Source organism: Gobius niger (assembly GCF_951799975.1).
Source record: "Gobius niger genome assembly, chromosome: 12".
Lineage (NCBI taxonomy): Eukaryota > Metazoa > Chordata > Actinopteri > Gobiiformes > Gobiidae > Gobius > Gobius niger.
This window is the reverse complement of record NC_136863.1, coordinates 5,851,826-5,874,837: the sequence shown is the minus strand read 5'-3', so window position 1 is coordinate 5,874,837 and position 23,012 is coordinate 5,851,826. Positions and strand designations below refer to the sequence as shown.

The following is a 23,012-nucleotide window of genomic DNA, read 5'->3' as shown; positions in this document are numbered from 1 at the left end:
ATCCTGATCGTTGTGAGCGTCTAATCTGCAACTACAGAAGGATCAGCAGCTTTTAAAAGGATCATGCTATTTTAGCCATTCCAAAGTAAAGTACAGGCATTTATCTGATATATTGTACCTCTACCACACATTTTTTGTGATAAATATAAGTATTTTCTGGAGGTATTTTTCCAACACGGAAGACAAAATGCTTGGATTCAGTTAACTCCGCCCCATCTCTCCATACAACTTTAGCAGTAGTAGAAATATAAATACCACAGCAAAAAGTGAAGTTACTTCATGATGCAGTTAAAAGGAGTTGACATTTGCAACACAGCTTCGTAAATGGCTAACACACAAGCTAACACGCGCTTTGATTGCCTCGCCGCTCTGGTCCATCGGGTGTTTTTATTGTGGGAATCGCGCTGGTTATAAAAGTTAATCCACTTTGATTCTGGCCGAGGTTCACCAAGCATCCATCAAGTGCCGGTCACAGACAAACACTAATTTTGGCTGATAGCTGCCGAATCCCGGAGCGAAATTCCAACTTGTGGCGAGTGGCCTCTTCTTTAGGAATGTTGAATAAAGTCCTGTCCTCTCGCAGCCAAAATCGTTCGCAAATAGAGCTTGAACGCGGAGCATGAGAGCACACTCGCTGGGCTACTGTGAAAATATTGAATATGTGGAAGGCGCACATGATCTTCCTTCCTTGAGCCTCTATCTCAGTATAACAATGTGAATTCTGTAAGAAAATACATATGTAAACAGCTCCAATAAACTAAACTAACTAAACTAACTAACCAGTTTGAGTCATTCCCCTTGTGACATCCTTGTTTTGTTGATAAGCACTTCCTGTATAGTATATTTGAAAAAAAATACAATCTCCTGTAATCCAGCCATGTAATCTTACTTTCTTCTGATGTAATGCTTTTTTGAGGACACTTACTCTACTTTAAGGTGTATTATGCAACTTTTTATGTGAAAAAAGAAAGTGACATTTGTGTGTATTTGACCGTGTGGTGGCTGTGTGAGTGATCAGCATGACGCCTTTACTTTCCTTCACAGTGGTCTCTACAACGCTCCAGGATCAATGGTTTTGTAGGTTTTCTGGTGAGAGGGTCTGTGGGACAAGGTCTCGTGGAAGACCCAGGACACGCTGGTGGGACTATGTCTCCGAGCTGGCCTGGTGTCGCCTCAGGGTCCCCCCAGAACAGCTGGAGGAGGTGGCCGTGGATCGGGAAGTCTGGGCATCTCTGCTGAGTCTGCTGCCCCCGCGACCCGGCCCCGGATAAAGCGGAGGAAAATGGATGGATGGATGGATGGATGGATGGATGGATGGATGGATGGAGGGTCTGTTGGCAGTGAAAATCTCCCAAACAACTTTTCCTGGAGCATCCTAGACCACTGTGACGGAAAGTAAAGGCGCCATGCTGACCACTCATACACCCGATGTGTCACTACATGGTTAACATCAACTTATTTTTCCCACATAAAAAAGTTGCATAATGCACCTTTAAGGAATAGACTCTTTTTTTCCTGGTACAAAATTCTTATTTGCTGCAGATACAATCCTCAAGTATTACTGTGAAATGCAAATGTTCATTATGTTGAATGTAGCTTCTTGCTTCAGCCTACTCCTTTTGAGCATCTATGACTGTTTTAATGTGTATTTTGGTAAATTAGGAAAAAGTAAGCTGCTCAAACAACCTAAACTAATCTTAGGATTTTGTTTAGTCTACACAATATTTCAGCTTATAATTATATGCTTTCAACAGAGAGAAACACATTATGATTCTGTAAAATTGCAAACCGTTGATAATGATATTATGTTGAACCAAATGGCCTTACAAAAGCAGACTATGTGGGAAGAAGAGATTAAAAGAAATGTTAGCAAAGTCTTATAACATAAACAAAAGTGGAAAAGCAGTGGGACGTTTGGTGAGACTTGTAGCATTTATTATTAGGTGAAAATCCTGCTTGTTATTCAGAGCGCCCTTGGGTTAGATAAGTGGAACTGGAACATGCTTTTTTCTTTCTTTCTTCCTGCATGAAATATTATTTAATCATTTGGCAGAGACAGCGCACGTTAATGAACACACACGAGACACATAAATGTAAGCACGACTGTAGCCTCTGCGTTGACCTGATAGTTAGATAGATAGATCGATTGTTAAGTTTTGGAGGTTTTTGGAAAGAGTCGCAAAAAAGAACAAGCTTATCTGCCACATTAATATTACTGCATGCATTTCAATCCACATTGTGCCTTGGGACTGACACTGAAAAAAATTGTCCATTTCCTTCTGTTAACAGCTCATTATATCCTTATCTGGCTGCAGTTTTCTCTTATCTCTAATTAGTTTGCCTTATGACACAACCTTTTAACAGCGAAGACAAAAACGAGCATTTCCCGAGCGGCAAAAATAATTGGAAAACAAAAGCACAGTGGAAAAACATCAGCATTGTGGACGGTTTGACATTTAACACTTTAGACAGTTAAAGTTAATTTAGATATTTACATACAATTGAGTAAAAGCCTAGAATGCACAGACGTCTGCCAAGGCACTGGCCCTGCAGGAAACTAACCATAAAATAACCTTTTCATCAATGTTCTGAGTGTGACTTTTATTTATTTTTTACTCCACTACATTTGATATATTAAACATATTACTTTTTGCTATGTCTATTAAAACACCCACCGGAACTGAGCACATTTTCTCCAGTTGGGCATAACTCAAATCTAAAAGCTTCATGAAAAAAGCATCAAAAATAGCGACAAATCGAGAAGAAAATGAGGATGAAAACTGTGGAAGATTCAAAATGTGAATTTTAAATGTGTGTGAAATTCATGCATGAAAATAAATTAAAAAATCACCTTTTAAATATTCATTGTATTATTTTTCAACACATCCAATTGAACCAAAAGAGAAAGGGAGATTTAAAACAAGGCACTCTCTGGTGAAGTTAAAATGCCTTTATTTTTATGGCATGTTTAAATGGACAAACATAGGGCTATGTTTATTAGAAAAATAAGTGCCTTGTTTTTTCATCCAATTGAACAGTTGAAATTCAGAGTGTCAAATTGGCAATGCAAAAAAATTCAAATGGTAAAATTCACCCTTGAAATATTCAGTATTTAAAGGGACTATACGGAGTTTAAAAATGTTAAAATTCTGTATTTTCCTCCCCCTACATGTTCCAGCCATGTCCTAATGTGTAGAATGAGCTCAGACCTGTTCACCACAACTGCCTCTAAAATCCTGCACTGTCAAAAAGGTGTTACTTTGGGTCGTAATTGCCGTCATGCACGAACTTAATATAGAAGGTGCAGTTACACATATGACCTGAGGTGGCAGTAGTGAGTATAAAACTGAGAACTTCCACACTTTAAATTCCCCTTTAAATAATCAAGCCCTTATGTAGTATGAAATTCGTAGTGAAAAAATTCACGCAGAACATCCTGGACATCGATCCTGGATGACTGAGAGCTGAAACGCAGTATTTCTTATTGGTTTGTGTCTTTAGTGGGCGGGATTTACAGATTACAGAGTCAAATCTAATCTTACACTGTTGCTGATGAACCAGAATTTGGCTCGACTCTGGACTGATTGAAAGTGTCACTTTCAATAGATTTTTAAATTCTTAATTGGATTGGATTTGACTATGCATCTTTTACTTCTTGGTATAATCGGTAGAAACTGTACGTTTACTCAAGTAATGAAATCAAGCTACCGCTTTTAACCTCTTAACCCCCACCTTAACCAAGTGCATTTTCTCCAGTTCAGCCTTACCCAAATCTAAAAGGTCACAGCCAACAAAGACCAACAAAACTCAAACTTTTTCCTTGTGCCGTCAATTTTTTGACATGTATTTTCATTAGTTTGTCCGTCATATTTTTTGTCACTTTTTGGTTACTCTTTTGTCACTTTTTCATCACTTTCTTGCCACTTTTCTGATGTTCTTTAGTTGCATTTTTGTCATGTCTTTGTCTCTTTTGTTTCAAAATGTGCTCAGTTCAGGTGGGGGTTAGGAGGTTAATCACCCACTGTGAAAATGGCATTGTCGATGACGCCTGTTATCTATCACTGGTATCTTAGATTTTGATGACAGTTCAGCTGCTTGAATGGCCCACAGTGTGGCTTTAAGCATCTTCAACAACCTTGTATGTCAACAGAAAGCAGGTCCTGATATGTAATTTTCAAGTTATAAAATGTGCAATACCTTTGAGACGACTAATGGTTTGACTAGAGCTCAAAGCTGCGGCAGACAGAGTTCTCTTCTGTCAAACCTCACTGAAAACCTTTGCACATAATGTATTTCTGCTTCGCTCTGTATTTTGGGCACTTTTTCTCATTATCAGCAGCAGAGACAGGTACAGAGAACGTGAGCGGACTCTGTGATAACGCCATTAAGACGTTAACCAGCTGCTCCGTGACCTGCGGTGCTGCCTTTTACGACCCATTCCCCTCCATTCAAGAGAAAATGGAGCACGAGTCTGAAGGTGTAGAGGCCATTTTGCTCCAGTGGAGCGTTCAGGGGCTGTTTTGAGTGGTTTTCCAGGATTAGATTGGACTGTAGGCTTTAGGAGGAGAGTGTTAGGTCCTTGTTTAGTGACTTAAAGGGACTAGATACAAGTTGGTCATTTTTATACTCACTACTGCCACCTCAGGTCTTACGCGTAACTGCAGGATCTATTTTAAGCTCGTGTTATGTAGAAACAGTGTTGGGGGAAACGTATTAGAACATACTTTTTTTTCAGTAACTGAGGCATTTAACATATTACTTAAACAAAATACAGTTTTATATTAGCCATTACAATTAAAGTAACTCTACTGCAAGTGCAATGAAATGGTTTGAATTGATGTTCGAACAAAAAAATGCCAAACTCCCCATGCCAAATCAAGTTAAAGATATAGCGGAGGATGTTCTATTTCTGGGTGGATCATCAAGACGATTGGTCCTCCTAATTGTCAATAATTCTGGTGATTTGCCTACGTAAGGCTGTCGTGCGCGCTCGCCCCTTGTTAATTTCTGCGCACTTTCAAGCCTCTGTGAGTTACGCTGTTAGCCATTCATTGCTGCTCGCAGAACGCACCGAGTCGTTTTCGAGGCTTCAGAAGAGAGAAACAAGACCAGAGTGTTTTTGGGAGATTCTTCCTCCTCGGAGGCAGGTAGAACGTTGCGCACGCGCATTTTTTTTTAAAAAGTGGAGAGGGCGGTTCTTTCCTAAAATTCGGGAAAATCCTCCTTTATACCTTTAAACTCTATTCTGCAGTTTTGTGCAGCAGAAAATGTTGTTTCACACCCAGGCAAAATCGTTTTAAGTCTTTGCATGATTTTAGTGCAGTTGGAAGTTTGCTCCATTCAGAGATAGTTTTAAAAGAAAATGCAAATTGTCCTAATTCTGTTTTTCGTTTTGGTACATTGTCCTCTGACTGTTGACCTTGTTGTTCTGACTCTGATCAGATGTTAATTGGACAAACTTTTTTAGTGGTGGAGGTGCCACATTATTCTCATTCATTATTCATTATTAACAATCTTGAATAGTAATTTTAGATTGGCTGATTTAACTATATATTCAAAATTGAGCATTTTATATTTGGTCAATATTTGACAGTGATGATATTGTTGCGATTTCCTATCTAGAATCCTAAGTGCTTGTTTATAAAGAGATTCTAAAGGTTTAATTGTGGATTTGTTGGCTTGTGACCCGCATGATACACCATAGAGTAAGTGAGGTAATATCATTGCATTGAAGTACGTTTTAGCTCCTTGTATTGTCAATGAATTTCTTATATATTTAAATGTAAACAGATTATATTTTATTGCCAAACAATATTGTATGGGTTGTAAATCTCCCCTGTGATATTTGAGCGATTGTTTCTCACCCACGAGGTCCCACTCTCCGTTGGCGATGTATCCGGTGATGTCGGCATCGATCATCTGCAGATCCAGAGACCAGCCTCCGTACGTCCACGAGCCGAACTTCAAATCACACCTCTGCACGTCGAACGGGAACCAGCGCACGTCAATGTAGCACGTGCTTTTGAAGATGCCTGCAAAAAATCATACAGAGGGTTTCAGAACGGGACAAGTAATGTTTGAAAACTGGGTCAGAGCATGTCCAACAGGCCAGCTTTTGAGGGCTCCAAGTGTGTGGTCCCCAGTTTGATTCATAGACCGCGCATGCCTTTCTATGTGGAGTTTAGATACACGTTTAACTGAAACTGAGCTGAGTTTGCAAAAAAATGTGTTGATCTCAGTCAGTTGAAGACTTAAGTGATGTTGCAAAATAAGTAAGTAAGTGCTTTATTTGTCATTGCACAAGCGGACAACTAAATAATGTTCAGGTGTTAGTTCTGAGCTGCTGTGACTGAGCCGCGCCGTATATTGTGGCTTCTTTCGATATGAATATTCCAAGAACTAAACCCAGGGCTAAATCAGGACTAAACCAGGGGTAAACCAGGGCTAAACCAAGGGCTAAACCAAGGGCTAAGCAAAGGGCTAAACCGAGGGCTAAACCAAGGGCTAAACCAAGGATTGAACCAAGGGCTAAACCAGGGGCTAAACCCAGGGCTTAGACCAAGGGATAAACCCAGGGCCAAACCAAGGGCTAAACCAAGGGCTAAACCAAGGGCTAAACCAAGGGCTAAGCAAAGGGCTAAACCAAGGGCTAAACCAAGGGCTAAACCAAGGGCTAAGCAAAGGGCTAAACCAAGGGCTAAACCAAGGGCTAAACCAAGGGCTAAACCAAGGGCTAAACCAAGGACTGAACCAAGGGCTAAACCAAGTTTAACACAGAGCTGCAGTTTTGGAGACACCAAGGACTTGCTTTCCTTGACTTTTTCATCTGAAAAAGTTGAGCATCGACAACATTGTCAAGGACAAATATCTTTTGAAAAGAAACACAGTGGGTGTATGACTCAAAGGAATGGAAAACTGCTCCAAAACATGACCTTTACATGAATCACCTTTCTGAGGCTAATTTTTCATTACTGCAAAACCAGGTCTATATCACACATTTGATCAAACCTGGCAAGTCTAGAGTGACACCCCTCTTGATTATTTATACACAGGGATATCAGTCTGGGCAGGACATCCTAGTTTGCCGTGAGCAGCATCACTCTTGAGACGTGGAAGTCGCCTCAATAACAACACGGCTGCTGCACAGGAGAGAGAGCTTTTCTTCAATCGGCGTTAAATGACCAATAACACATTGACAGCAGGTGACTTTTGTGATTCGTAAGACTGTTCGGTTACTGACGCACAAACGCTAATAATCCCACAACAACAAACACACAGAAACCGCACAGAAACAGTAACAGAGCAATCCATCACTTGTTTCAGAATGAGATCATAACAAATCCTTACATGACCACTTACTGGGCCCAATTTAAAAATGACATAGCTTGGATAAAGGTCTGGCTCTTGCCTCATAAATACATACTTACCAACAAAGTCAGAGGAATTTCGTTCAAAATTTTACCCTGCAAAGCACTTCATGAAAAATTAAAAAGAAAAAGATATTGATACGTCCTGCTCTTTTTGTTCTGCGCCGCCTGAAACAGTCCCCCATCTCTTTAGGCACTGTCACGAAGGGCCACTGGCTTTAGGGCGAACGGTCTGCCCTCTCAATTTTCTCCTTAATGGGATATTTCAGGATTTTTGACATAGGGCCTCAGTTCCTAGTTATCCAGAGTGTTGCTAATTTCTGGAGATATATTTTTTTAGTTCTTATGTTTGAAAAGTTTCATGGCGCGAGGCTAGCGCATTTCTACGATATCAGCTAGCCTGCATTAAAAACAGTCTGACCCGCAACAAAAATGTGACAAAAATGCCTTTTGCAGGTCTTAGCTTTCAAATGAGGCATTACACTGTTGGTCTCCAGTACAGAAGCTTTTAGATTTGGGTAAAGCCGAACTGGAGGAAATGCACTCGATTAAGGCGGGTGGTAACATGTGTCTTTGTGGAAATGTGCACCTACACTCATTTGGGCCATCCTGGTCAGAGTCCAGGGCCATTTTTCAATCCCAGTCCCCCCCTGCAACTTGGTGTGTGTAAGAGAGGTTTAAATCGAGCCCCACACCTTTATTTCAGCCATAATGCCAGCCCTCACAATAAATGTTACTTTTTGAGGTTTTAATTGTGTGGAATTATCAAGATTGTATTGGTTATGGGCTCCAAAACAACACGAAGCCTGAGGGCCACCAAAACTTGGTCTGAGGGCCACATTTGGCCCCCGAGCCGCACTTTGGACATGTCTGCTTTAATGGAATACAGGAATAAAGACAAAGAGTTTCTTGTAAATCTTTTTCTATTGCTTGCCAAATTTCATATCCACAAATCAAACATTTCTGGCAGTAAACCTACATTCATCGATCAGTCTGACACTATACTTACTTTCTCTTGCCCCGATAGATAATATGATCAAAACTAAAACAGTTTGACATCGTGTATATTGTAGGTAACAAGTGCTGTGTGACCTTACTGGAGAGCAGGGGGGTCCATGATGGGGATGCCTCCAAACACAACTACTGGAGGTGTTGAGATATCTGATGGGGTATGGATGCTTGGTGTTCTATCAAAAAGTGTTGTGATCCGATCCGATGCTATGTTATTTATTTGATCATTATTTCAGTCGTATGTACCGTATTTTCCCATTTTGTGCCCGCCCCTTTTCTCCTATCAGTTAACATGGGACTAGAGAAGTCAAGATCAAATCAGTCACTACATGAAAACAAAGCCGTTCTAAGGCCGCGCAGAGAAACGGTGCAGTGTTGACATGTTGGTACAAATGAACATTGAACATTTTACACAAATCAATCGACTAAACATCAGATTTTAGCAGCGAACATTTTCCCTCTTTCTCCGTTTAAATGAACGGGCTTCGAGCTCTACCGGAAGTGTCAGGACAACGTAAGTGCTGAGACAAAGCAAAAAGAGGCAAATGTGGGCGGGGCGGAATAAGGTGAATAAGTCACACATTTTGTCATGTTTTGGCAGGGGGTGCATCAGGGTTAGGGCTACTAATGCCGTAAATGCTCTAATATAGGCCGGGGCCTTTATTTACTCAGGGACATCTAGGACCAGGCCTTTATTGGAACCAGGCCACAATTAGAGACAGGCCTTTATTTCTATTTGAGCAAAACGAAGCCAGGAAAATAAAGAAAAACGAGATTTGTGTCCATTTGCACCTAAAATATTAGGTTAATTTATTAATTAACATTGCAAACCCTCTCCCAGCGGCTGGAACATTGACGCCTTTTATTTTGTCGGGACAACAGGAAGTGTTTCGTTGCTGTTTGCGGAGCTTTGACATCAATGTCACTGCAGGTTTCTGTTTCGTTTTTACCGCGGACCTGATTATTTGTTGTCATCTTGTGTAAAAGGCGAGTTTAGACGGAGCGTTTGTGTTTGTGATCGATCATGAGACTGACCCGAGAGAAGACGAGACGCTCGCGCTGATCGGAGGAGTTATTTTGAGGCGTGGGACTGACCTGCACATGGAGCAGCTGGACGTGCTTTGAAGACGCGATGGTGACTTTATTAAAACCCTGGAGGGTCGCACAACATTTGCTGTTTGCCCTGTTTCCAAATATCGTCACAGGAGGTTTGAAAAGTGGCTAAATCTGTGTCAAAGTTACGCTCGGATCAGCTCCACTGCAGCGTCCCCCTCGGCCCCCGGGTTCCCGTTTGTTTACTTCCTGCACGGGAGTTCTCATTTACACGAGTATGAGACAAATTCCTAACATGTGGATTATTTCTACCGCTAAAGTTTCTAATAAAAGCCCCGGCCTGTTTTAGAGACCGGCTTTAATTTTCCTCCGCCAGCCACGAACCGGGCCACTGTTAGAGACCTGGCCGCTAATGGAATACAGGCCAGTATTAGAGAATTTACGGTATGCTACTTATCTTCAAATGTAGAATTTCACATGCTGCTAGAGGGCACTGCAGGATAATCGAGCAGCAGCAAGAAAGCAGAGGTTACTCTTAGTAGAGAAGAAAACAAAACAAAGCTTATCACGGCCTAAAAGCTAGATGGCGAGTTCGCAAATGAGAGCTTGAAAAACGTGCTGCCGGGAGAGGTTTGTCAACGGTGCAGTCGCGCCTCCGTACCCAGGTCGTTGCCATGGGGATTGTTGAAAAATGACACCGAGGATGAAGATTGCAATGGATTTAGTGATTTGGAGTGAGATGGATTTGTTCTTTATGCTGTTTCTGTGACGTTAACAAACCAGACACCTGTTTAGTTCGATATTTATGCTTCATGTAGCTAACCATCAATGTGTTACGTTAGCATACTGTACGCCTATTCAGCCTGTTGTTTTTTATTCATTAGGCATTTTTTGGCTGGTTTGTCTTACTCCGAAGCGACTTATAGTCCGGAAAATATGGCATTTCTTTTTGCAATATCTACCTCTGGCTATATTGTTTTTCTTCAAATAAAAAAACAAATACACACCCATCCTTTGCTGATGTGTTTTCTCCTGTTTGCCATGGGAGACCCTACCAGGGCACGAAGCCCATGACAACATAGCATTGCTCAAACCCCTCCACCATGTTAGGGTTGCGGTTCCAGGAGGGGTGCATGTTTGATTTTGATCATAATGACTTATTCACCAAAAAAAAAAAACTCTTAACATGATGTAAAAGTTGTTTAAGTTCACATTTTTCTTGTGCTGGTTCTGGAGGAGATTACCGATCACAAACCAGAACGAGTCGACCTCCTTGCAGGACATTTCGAACGACAGCTCAGATAATCATAACCGACTTTTCTTATGTGCTTTCAGCGCGAGCTACTGCTGTGTGGGAGGGGGTTCAAGATTCCTCTTTGTAAAACAACTGCTACAAAAACCTCCTCTGCAACAAACTCTATCAGATTAATTAACATGAACTGACTGCGTGAAGCCTCATTACATTCACAGTGGGTGGTAGGTTTTTTGTAAAGTCCTTTTTGTTTAGTCTATGCATTTGTAGCTCCATTACCTCTGAGTAAGAAGCCAAAAAATAGACAAGAAAGGCATTGGATGAGAACATTTAGTACTATCTTCATTCACAGTGTCTCGTCCCGGGGGGTCATTGCCTCGGGTCAAACTGATCAGGGGACAGTCGTCTGATAGAGCAGTTGCCGCTTTATCGCCTATTGATTTCTGGTGCTCGTCTTTCACATGCGTTACGGCCCATGTCAAATACCTGTCCATAGACTTGATGAGGCTAACGGCTCTATTGTGAACCCTATAAAACACAGCAGGGTGGAACAGAAAAGAAATGAAAGTGACAAGCAGCTCACACTAAACAACGCTGGTGGTACAGTCCCGATCAAAAGTTTAAGACCACTTAACACACAAAAAAAAAAAAACATTTTGTATGGTTGGATCTTAACATGGTTCCAAGAAGAACTTCAATATGCAAGAAGTAATGGGAGTGAGAAAAAAAACATCTGTGCAAAAGTGTGGATTCAGTTTCATTTTCTGTCTGGTTTTCACACTGTCATAACATCCTGCCATCCTCACAGCTCGCCATCACTGCTGAAAAGAGTCATTTTGAATTTCTTAAAAGATACTGAAGGTCATGGAACAAAATATTTCAAGTGGAAGACCAAAAGAAATATCACCACCTTAGAACCAGAGGATCCGATTGGCTGTCTTCCAGGACACTGGACGATCCACGACCCACATTAAAGGGGCTAGATGCAAGTTTGCTATTTTATACTCACTACTGCCACCTCAGGTCATACGTGTAACTGCACCTTCTATATTAAGCTCGTGCATGACGCACTTCGGACCCGAAGTAACACGTTTTTGAGTGACAGTGCAGGATTTTAGAGGCAGTTGTGGTGAACAGGTCTGGGATCATTCTACACATTAGGACATGGTTGGAACATGTATGGGGAGGAAAATACATAATTTTAACATTTTTAAACTCTGTTTAGTCCCTTTAATGCTGTTACTGAGGGATGCTCTCTGTAACATCTGCACAGAGCCAGGGGCCATTTAACATTTATCCATTGTTACACTGAAGAAAAAAGCGCCAGTATCGCTTTAGAATACAGCCCGTGTTCCAGGTGTAAGTATGGGTAACAAGAAAGTAATTACACGTGTAAGTACCGGTACTCTTACATGTGTAACAAGGGGGAACAATGTGTAACAAGGCAGTTCAGTGTAAGTGTAACTATGTGTCAAGGTATAGTAAAGATATTCAAAGAGCAATTAATGGTGCTGAGCTAACACATAGTTGTGGCAAAAGGGAATGCAATATTATAAATTGTGCATTCATTTTAATGCTGCAGGACAACAGTATTACTGTTGTGAAAGTGAAGACATGATTCCAGGCATTTTTATCAATTGTTGTTTATTTTTTATCGTGAGACACTGTTGCCTGTGAAACAAGAGTTGCCTGTGAAACAAGAGCAGAAACCAGAGTGAACAGATAAAAAATAAGCAGAACAAGTCTCCAAAAATGATCACACTATCGAAGTGCACGTACACCATAAGTACATGTGATGTGACGATGCAGTGGTTGGTGATTTTGTTTCACAGCTACAAGGTCCCGGGTTCAATTCCCAAGTCAGACGGAGCCTTTCTGTGCAGATGTGCATGTTTTTCCTGCCAACAGAGGTTTCCTCCTGTTTCCCCGACAACTACAAACAATAGGTTGCACATCAGCACAGAAAGGCTCCGTCTGACTTAGGAATTATAATTAAGCGTGATCATTTTTGGACACTTGCTCTTATTTTTCTCTGTTCACTCTTGCTTCTGCTTGTTGCAGTCACATGTAAGAGTACCCGTACTTACATGTGTAATTACTTTCACTATAAAAATTAAAAAAAGAACAATCAATAAAAAATGCCTGGGGTAATACTGTTGTCCTGCAACATTAAAATGCACAATGCCAATAACACTAGGAAGCATCAGGACCTTCAAGGTTACATTTTTTCTCATTAAAAGAATAAAACTTTCTTCCACCTTTCAATGTGCCATGTTTGTTGCTCTCTGACAAAGTCCAAACAGACAGTTCTGTGGCGTTCAAGGAGACGAGGCCTTTGAGGACGTGTTTGTTTTGCAAATGCCGTCTGATGGTTTTTGGCTGCAGTCGGCTCCAGTAACGGCCTTCATTTCGGTCGAGGATCCTCCAGTGTCTTGACGGACAGCCAATTGGATCCTCCGGCTCAGAGCTGGTGACATTTTTTTGGGCCTTCCACTTGACTTTTTTTTTCCATAACCCTCAGGATCTTTATAGAAATTCAAAATGACTGTTTTACTGTGTTCCACCTTAGCAGCGATGGCGCATCGTGACAGTGAGAATACCTGACAGAAAATGAACCTGAATCCACACCTAACAAGAACAAAAATAGCCTATTTCAGTTTAAAGGGACTAGACCGAGTTTAAAAAAATAAAATTGTGTGTTTTCCTCCCCCTGCATGTTCCAACAATGTCCTAATGTGTAGTATGAGCTCAGACCTGTTCACCACAACTGCCTCTAAAATCCTGCACTGTCACTCAGAAAGGTGTTACTTCGAGTCTGAAGTGCCGTCATGCACGAGCTTAATACAGAGGCTGCAGTTACACATGTGACCTGAGGTGGCAGTAGTGAGGATTAAATGGCTAACTTGCATCTAGCCCCTTTAAGGCTTGTTTCCAATAAACTCATTTTTCCCACGTCTTACTCCCATGTCTTTTTGTTGCATATTTAAGTTCTGTTTGGAACCTTGTTGAGATCAAACATGCAAAATGTGATTTTTTGTGTGTGTGGTCTTTAACTTTTGATCGGGAGTGTATGTCTCTGAGTCTGGTATTATCCATTCTGTTCTATATTGATGTCATCTTGCACTGCTAATACTGACGATAACATTTTTTGTTATAGTCTGTTTTGCTACTTAACACTGACCATTGAGCCTCAGAAAATAAATCCTCCTCCTTCTATTGAACAATGAAAAACGATAAGCCATTGTCATTATTCAAGGTTTACATAAGTAATGTTGTAAATCTGAAAGAAAGAGAGCGATACAAGCCTTGCGTTTCTAAATCCAGCTCGCGTTTATACAGTACTGCATTCGAAACCCCCTCTGTACTTTGGCTCTCCTCAAACAAGGTGACAGTTTCATTACAGAGTCCGCTCAGTCGGACCAAAATGTGGAGGAGCCGTGTCTGAAACTACCATCTCCATCCCACAGAGACGTCTCTATGGAAACAGCATCTTTAATCATGTGACTTCACGCGGGTCTCTGTGCAAATGAGTCAAAGCCCCCCCAAAAAAAGCAAAAATAGGCGCTGCCCTGTGTTTGGCTGGATTTATTACTGTCCATTTCTGTCTCTCCTCATCAGGCGGTCGGTGGGTCAGGGCTGACTCTTACCAGGAGGAAGGTACTGACAGTATCCCGACGAGTTCACCAAGATGTTTGTGTGGAACGAAGCGTCGAATCTCTCATCGGCGCTGCAGAGAAAATAGGCACAATGTAATATTTTAGAGCTCAAACTGATGCAAGAGAGAGAGAGAGAGAGGGAAAGGTCCTGTACTATGCTTTATTTAGGCTCTTAAACCTCTTAACTCCCGCCTGAACCGAGAGATCTTTTTCCTCACGTCATCAGATTTCTTTTCCAGCATTTTTTTGTTGGGTATTCAACTCCTTTTTGTAACTTTTTTGTAATTTTTTTGTCGTTTTTTTGTCCATTTTTCATCACATTTGTCATTTTTTTTTGTCATTTTCTTGTCAAATTTTTATCACATTTTTGTCACATTTTTGTCATTTTTTTGTCCTTTTTTGGTCAATTTTTTTTATCACATTTTTGTCACATTTTTGTCATTTTTTCGTAATTTTTTTTGTCATTTTCGTGTCAAATTTTTATCACGTTTCATCACATCGTAATTTTTTTGGTCACATTTTGTCACATTGTTTTCGTCTCAGTTTTGTCGCTGTTTTCACACCTATTTTTTTGTCCTTTTTTCGTCAAATTTTTGTAATTTTCTTGTCAAATTTTTATCAAATTTTTGTAACTTTTTTGTAATTTTTTTGTCCTTTTTTGGTCCATTTTTATCACATTTTTGTCATTTTTTCGTAATTCTTTTGTCATTTTCTTGTGAAATTTTTATCACATTTTTGTCATTTTTTGGTAATTTTTTTGGTCACATTTTGTCACATTTTTGTCAATTTCATCATTGTTTTCGTCTCAGTTTTGTCGCTATTTTCACACCTTTTTTCCAGAAGCTTTTGGATTGGGGTAAAGCCAAACTGGATGTGGATGTGCTCGGTTCAGGTGGGAGTTAAGGGGTTAAGCAACTTTGAAACCGCTTGGTCGAGATATTTTTGGGAATACAGAAAAATATCCCTAGGACTTAAGATGTTTTGAAGAAAAAAAGCGATGTGGGGACAAGATAATCAGTGATCAAGACCACAGAAGAAGAAATGAGCGGTTTAGAATGTGCACCAAACTTGACTTCCTCAAACTGCTTTACCTCGCCTCTCCTCATATAAGTGCAGCGTTTCTGAAAAGAGCTGACTGCGCACAGTAGGTACAGACCATATGTAATGCTTCACATTGAGTTTGATTTCTATAAATACCACCTTTGGTACAGAAAAGTTTGTATGGAGTGCATTATTCATTCACTCTGAGTATGGAGCGAATGAATAATGCACCAAATTGTTCAGCGACTTTGAGAAAGTGCTATGTATGACTAATGCAATATTATTATTATTTAGCTTGTGAGTAAGGTTCTGGCCTCATTTTGACCGTACGTGAGCTTTATAAATAAGCTTCCAGATTTCTTTTCTCTGGAGATGTAATGGTGTAGCAAAGTAAAAAGCTTAAAACGGTTGATTTTGCAAGATATAGGCCCTGTAAAGTCACACAGCGTCATCTTTCAACAAGAAAATAGATTAAAATACAAGCATTCATTCCGTATTGTGTGTTTATAGCTGACATTTACTGTGGTTAAAGCGGACTTTTGGACGTGGTGGGAACATGACTCTGAACACTACATTATTATCGCCTCTGGTTGAGTTGAGCTATTCATTGCTTTATAGCAGGATGATAGAGGAAATATAATGTGAAAAAGGCAGACTTCACCACGTATAGCCGCGAATCATGACACTCCTCGAGTCGAGTGTACACCAGGGTCAGAGCTGCTGTGGAGATAAGGCAAGTTTCAAGCCAAGTTGGGGTTTTCCAAATCCCACGTATGGCGCAGAAGGCGGCTTAAGTCATGTGTAGAGCGTAAGTAAGCTTTAGAAGACCCAGATCTTGCTGTTGTTGCCCACATAAGCATCCGGCGGCACGGTAGCGCAGCGGTTAGTGCTCTCGCTTCACAGCTAGAAGGTCCAGGGTTCGATTTCCACCAGGGACGGGGCCTTTCTGTGTTTGCATGTTCTCCCCGTCTCCGCGTAGGTTTCCTCCGGGTACTCCGGTTTCCCCTACCACTAAAAACATGCACAATAGGCCAGGATGAATGATATGTGTGTGTGTGAATGTATGGTGGTGGTCAGAGGGTCCGTTGGCGCAGACGTTCCACCACCGAGTATGACTGTGAAAGGCGCTATATAAATAAAGATCTTCTTCTTCAAGTCCCTCAGTCGAATGCAGGACTTGTCCATAATTATGTGACGTTACAATAACAACCTTTTTTTGCAGAATTGGTTTTGCTGACGTTGTGTGGTAAACCTGCTGGAGCTTGTCTGTAACCTGTCTAATACTTCCCAACTTTCTTTGCATTCTTCCATTTTTGGGTCGTCCTTTTCACTCGTTTTGTCACTCCGTGGCATGCTCAGGCCCGGATCTACGAGGGTGCAAAAGGGTGCATTGCAACCTCACTTTGAAATGTTTGCACCCTCAGTTTTAGTGGCACCACAATATATTTTAATGGCGAGAATCTCCAGTCGCACCCGTTTGGAACTCTAATGCAGTCAGTTTGTTCTGGAGCCAGAGCTGGGCATGCTGTTGACCTCCCAAAATGTCAGGAAGCCTCATCAATAGTACGGTATCTCGTAAAGTATAATGTTTATGCAACCTAATTCAATTTCGGGCTCTGAGCCCAAATCATCTGCCTTCTGTCTCATTTAAAAACAGTCAATATTCCCCCGACAGCAACTTCACCCTATCCGCCATGACCCCTCCCTCCATGACTCCATTAATTAGCAAAAACGCGGGTTAGCATTTTTCTACCATGTGCTGCTGTTGTTTCTAGTAATCAGAGGCTGATCCTGATTGGCTCATCTTTAATTCAGGTAAGATGAAAGGGAATTAGCCACATGTTTACACAGAAAAGCAGGAGAAAGACTTTGGATTAGCTTTCCTCTTATTTTCTTTCCTTAGAAAATGATGACATTGCTTAACCTCTTACCATCCGCCTAACCCAAACGCATTCTGTCCTCTTTGGCTATTATATAGGCCTGTGTAACACCTCGTTTGAAAGCTAAGACCCACAAAACTGATCTTTTTTCCTCGCGTTGTTGCTGTGTCCAGTGACTTTTTCGATCCCTGGTTGAATGCTGTAACCATTAAACCAGTGTCCGCCCAAGCTGCGCCCAGTGCTTGTGGCCAGCAGAGGGCGTCGCTTTGAAAAAGAGAGGCCAGCTCTCCATTTGATGCACCTTCTCATCTCTTCCTTTACATCACGCCTCATGTACAGTTGAAGCATTTAGGCTGCATCCTCACCGGACACATCACAAACTTTATTTATCTCGCTGTGAGTTAAACACTGTCCATGTCCCGGAAAAAAGAATATACTGAAGGTCTGTGCCGCAGAATGAACGATGGAGCAGATGAATAAATAGCTGTAGTTTTTAACAGATGACGTGACATGTACCTGTTGTAGAGGAGGATGTCCGGTCTCCAGATCTGGTGGTCGGGGAAACGCACGTTGGTGACGCCGGGATACTCAGACGTGTTCCACTGAAGGTAAAAGTCTGTCCAGTACTGAAAAACAAGATCCACTTGTCAGTTCAAGTGGACATATTACAGATAGTTAAGGCTTTGTTTTGACATTATTTTGCATACCCCAGCAACACATTTTAATTTCATTGCTTTTGTGTTGCATTTGTGTTGCTTTTTTCATCGCTTTTTGTAACTTTTCTGTTGCACTTTTGTGGCATTTTTTGCTGCTTTATTTGTCACATTTTGTTGTTGTTATTCTGTCCAATTTTTTGTCACTGTTTTGTCACTTTTTGGTCACTCTTTTGTCATTTTGTTTGTCACATTTTTCTCACTTTTTCGTCACTGTTTGTCACTTTTTTGTCGCTATTTTAACACTTATTTCAAGAAGCTTTTAATTCAAGTCAAGTCAAACTGGAGACAAAATGGGCTCGGTTCAGGAGGGAGGCTGATATTCTCATCTTTAGCGGACACAAACTCACAATAAGTTCAGTCATACATCATTATTGATTAGATTATATGAAATCTGTTGTTTTCCAAATTTGAGTGTACATATACATGAAAGTGTGTGCTGCTGAGCCCGACCTGGACATGATCTGGACTGGACCTGGTTTTAAGAACCCTATAGACCTGGTCTGGTGAAGATAATGTCCTATATTTTTTGAAAAAAATAAATAAAAAATAGACACAAAATTATTTTTTTTTTTTTTTTAAAAGTAGCTTAAATAAAAATAAAACAATTATGCATGAATTTGTAGTTAATGAAAATGGTGCTGTCAATGGACCAGCAACACACACAGTTCCTGTGCCACGAACTTTGTTTCTTTGCAGACTGCAGTGATGTATATTATGGGAGCCAGAGTATTGATACTGTAGGTAACAGCCCTTTTGGGTGAATGAGTGAGAATGAGTGTAAATGGGGGTGGAGGGAGGGAGGGTTTTTGGGTTGGTGCACTATCTGTAAGTCTATCTTGTGCTTTTATGTTGAATGAATAATAATGAAAAAAATAAAAAATAAAAATAAAAAGTTAAGTCACACTGTATTAATTGCTGTAGAGAAATTAGTTCTCTGCATTTGACCCATCCTCAGTGTCGTATGGGGCGACCTGTAGGAGCAGTGAGCTGCCAGCGTGGGCCGGCGCTCGGGGACCCATCTCCATGATGTGGAGCCAGGCTGGTGGTCAGAAACACCTGGCTGGAGGATGAACCTATTGCTGTGTTTTTTTTTTTTAATAACCTACAACTAACCTACGCAGACACGGGGAGAACATGCAAACTCCACACAGAAAGGCCCCGTCCAGGTGGGAATCAAACCCCGGACCTGTAAGGCACGAGCGCTAACCACTGCGCCACCATGTCCTCAATAGGGTCTATTTCGTATTTCTGGCAAGAAAAGGCACTCCTCCATTGTTGTTCATGAGTGGTCCTAAGGAAGCTGACAAAATTGCAGATAAGTCACTTTAATGGGATTACTGGTTTGGAAATAGTAATGCGATTAGAGTAGCTCGCTGGTCCAGGCTAAATATCCACTGCCTAAAACTAATCAGAATTATTTAATTAAAATGATTGGCTGAAAGTTATGTGGTGGTAAATAATGTCACACTTCACTTTTTTGTACTTTTATAAACTACCACATGTTGACTATAAAGAGCTGGGCAAGTTTGAAGAGAAAAGGTCTATTTTCAAAGCCAGTGATGTCCCTAATTAAAAAGAAAATGATGTTGAACTTGGCTTAACTGTGTCGACAGGAGCCGGCACTCAGTGTTTACCACCAGTGTGCACACAGCTTTAGCCTGACTTTGCAAACAGGAGCTTTAGATCCCCTTTTTCATTTCGAGGACATGTCAATCCCACGATTATGCCTCCTGACACAAATCTGATCAGGGAAGCGCAGTTTTAATTTTGGCAACAAAGATTTAGTCAAAAAAGAATTTTAGTTTAGACTTATGCAGCAATAATTCTGCTCTTCCTACTGTGTCACTGCCAGCTTGTATGTTTTACTTCCTTCTTTTTCATTTGACCTTCGCATACCACATTATTATGACTAAAACTATGACACAATATCCATGTCGATGAATAGACTCAAATTATGATTCAATCTTTGCGGCTGCATGACGGCTGAGTGGATAGTACATTTTTCAGTCAAATAAAGGACAAAAACTATTATTGTTCCTGACAGGTTTCCATAGTTACACTGAAAGATCAGGTCAGATGACATTGACAATAAAATTACCCATCCATATAATAATGAAAATGGTGTAATTCTCAGCACAATAGGATTTTTCTTGTTATCTTTTTCCAAAATTGTGACCAACTTAGCTTGATGCTAACGTGAAGCATTATGTTACGTTTTTTAAGTATTAATGGGCTGTTGAATCACTCATCTCTGTATCTCTTTGTATCTTTATTTAGTAGAAACATATATTCACAATTCAGAATTTGTTAAAGTAGTGGTAGTTGGAGATAACTTAGACTTTTCTCCTCTTTGTTTTCCCCCTCTGACTGCTTCAAACGTGACCATATATGGGCAGTCCCAGAAATGCCGTCTGTATCTATCTATCATGAGAACAACGGTCTCTGGATTAATGAATTCTAATAAGTTTGCAAATGAAACAGATCTACAAAAACAGACCATCCACCACTTCTTCAGTCATTCCTCACCAAAACATGTATACCAGGTGTCAAGGATGAAAGGCTTGGGACATCAGAGTCTTCTATGTGACCCAGCCAGCCCTCCCCAAAATTTGACCCAATGCTCCCCAGCATTGGGCCATTTTAGATGTTTTCGCCTCCAGCCAAAAAAACACATGGCATTTAGTCAATAATAAAGAGGCTCATTAGTCTTTAGATCAGGAGTGCCCAAAGACAATTCTGTTGGCCCGCCAGAGAGTGACCTACTTTTACGCTCTCTTCCATTCATTCTCAATGGTAAATATGGATGCAGTACACTTTTTGACCACCAGCGTCAAATTGGGGGCGCTGTTTCACTCCTTTTGGAAACACTGTTGTGGTGTCTTGGTATTTATTAATCACAGAGTGTTGTTTTTTTTATTGCAAAGGTTGTTAACATCAACAAAGGAATAGGTGAAAATTGACTTATCAAAGAATTGATGCTGAACTGACACTTTCAAAATAATCTAATGTGGCATTTTCTTTGAGTTAACGAATGAGGTAAAGATACTGTAGGTGATTATATGTGTTTCGTGCTTGACATCGCCATGTTTGGCCCGCGACTCACAGGCCATTTTTCATTTTGGCCCTCTGAGACAAAAAGTATAGGCACCCCTGCTTTAGATTATGCCTGATCATCCTGGAAATTATGATAAATGAAGGTTCTGCAGTGTGAAAGTTGACTCACACTTGGCATTAGCTCTAAAACACTGCAAGCTCCAACCCCCCCCACCCTTCCTACACCGATTGAATATTGAAAATGAGTGTCCGGCTTCGGGTCGAGTGAGACTCCCGTCACATGAGGTCATTTCAGCTTCACTTTTCATGTGCGAGCTTTAAATCCCTCCGATTCCTTGGACCCGACAATCTCAGGCAGCCCCTACTCCAGCCGCACTGCTCTCATGGGCATAACCTTCGATTCGGTGACAGGACGTAAACAAGTCTTACTGGCGAGAAGTGGCCGACCTTGAGCCGTGGAGGACCCTCTTAGGAAACTCCAGGGACTCGCTGCCAAAGTGATGAGAAAGAGGGGACGCTATGCAAATGACACTTCAACAACAAGCGGATTGAAGCTGGCACAAGGCTGCTGTCTCTGCGAGCGCCAATGCCAAAGCAGCGCATTCAAATAACGTCATTAGCAGCAATGTCAGAAGAAAGCACGAGTGTATGTGAGCATTGAGCATGTAATTAAAGTATTCTCACAACCTACAAAAGTTTGACACGCTGTATTTCAACTCAGGCATCACAGAATGAGCCAAAATAGCCAAGGATTGAGTGGTCAAAACCATTGAGTTCTCCAGGAAGATGGTTTTGTTCACAGTGTGTTCAACCCGGCAGCTAACAGAGTTGTTCCATGGCCATTTTTTTCTGCTTTTTATATTGTTTTTGTCATATTAGCTTGTTGGTTTGCCCGGTGTCTACACTGTAATAAGATTTTTCAACGTCACATTGCAAGATGTGGCGATTGTAAACAGACAATGGCAGATACGAACAAAGATTCGTCATAGCAGCTTTAGGCTTTAATGCAGGGGTAGGCAAGTTTGTGTCATGGACGGCCTTTTTTCTTCATTTCAATAACGCCAAGGGCTTAAACTCACAATTGTAGCTCAAAGTAAAGCACCTTTTTTCTACAAATGTAAGTTTTGCTCATACTATATGACCTAATGCGGTGTTTTTCTGGGAAATGTGAAATATTGACAGTATTTTTCACATTTTAAAGTCCTTTTCTCGTATTTGATTTATGAATAAATGTATCTTCAAAATTCTCTTGGGGGCCAAAGGTTTTATGCTGGAGGGCCGAATTTGGCCCCCGGGCCTGACGTTGCCGACCCCTGCTTTAATGTGATTGAGTCTAACCCCTTAATGGCTGTCCTCTGTGGCTTGTGATGAGGCTGCAGCATTGATATATCAGACACTATATCAGACACTGCCTGATGTCGGTCACAGCTCGTCTTTGGTCGTACAACGGTTCTATTTTAAATCTTTGTCCCCTGTCTGCCTGTATGATGTAATTTTGAGCTACAACTTAAGATTTTTTCCCATAACGATCGTTTGTTGCCGACGGCCAGTGTACACCCGGTTAGAGCTTGGAATTGTATTGTTAAAAATTCCAGGCACATTCCATAATAGGGGAAACCGGAGCTATTTGTCACACGGGGTTATTTGTCACATTGCTTTTCATAGCCACACTAGACTACACTAGCATAAATGTTTGGGTCATTTCTGTAGTGAGAGCTTTCCTTTAGTCTGTGCCTTAAACAAAAGACAGAGATGTTAGCTTCGATTTGAACCGTTTTAGAGCTAACGTGCTTAATCGGTTTGTTGGTAAAGTGGACACTCGGGGCTATTTGTCCCAAAAACTGAGGGGTCATTTGTCACATGGGGTATAGTAGAGATGCGCGGGTCAGCTTTTTTTCTGACCAGTACCAACCCGACCCGCTGTAATTTAAACCTGACCCACCCGACCCGGAGAAAAGCCTCTCAGTTTGCCGACCCGACCC

General features: G+C 41.1%; 1 protein-coding gene across 1 annotated transcript in view; it reads right to left on the bottom strand.

Annotated features, from left to right (window-relative positions):
• Positions 1-23,012, bottom strand: part of LOC306970993 (neuronal acetylcholine receptor subunit alpha-7-like) — a 76,524-nt gene that overhangs the window by 22,162 nt on the left and 31,350 nt on the right. The window contains exons 4-6 of the mRNA XM_079567118.1: positions 17,777-17,886; positions 14,331-14,410; positions 5,865-6,032 (exon numbers count right to left, since the gene is read on the bottom strand). Coding sequence (XP_079423244.1) covers positions 5,865-6,032; positions 14,331-14,410; positions 17,777-17,886 — 358 coding nt within the window. The remainder of the gene's footprint in view (positions 1-5,864; positions 6,033-14,330; positions 14,411-17,776; positions 17,887-23,012) is intronic.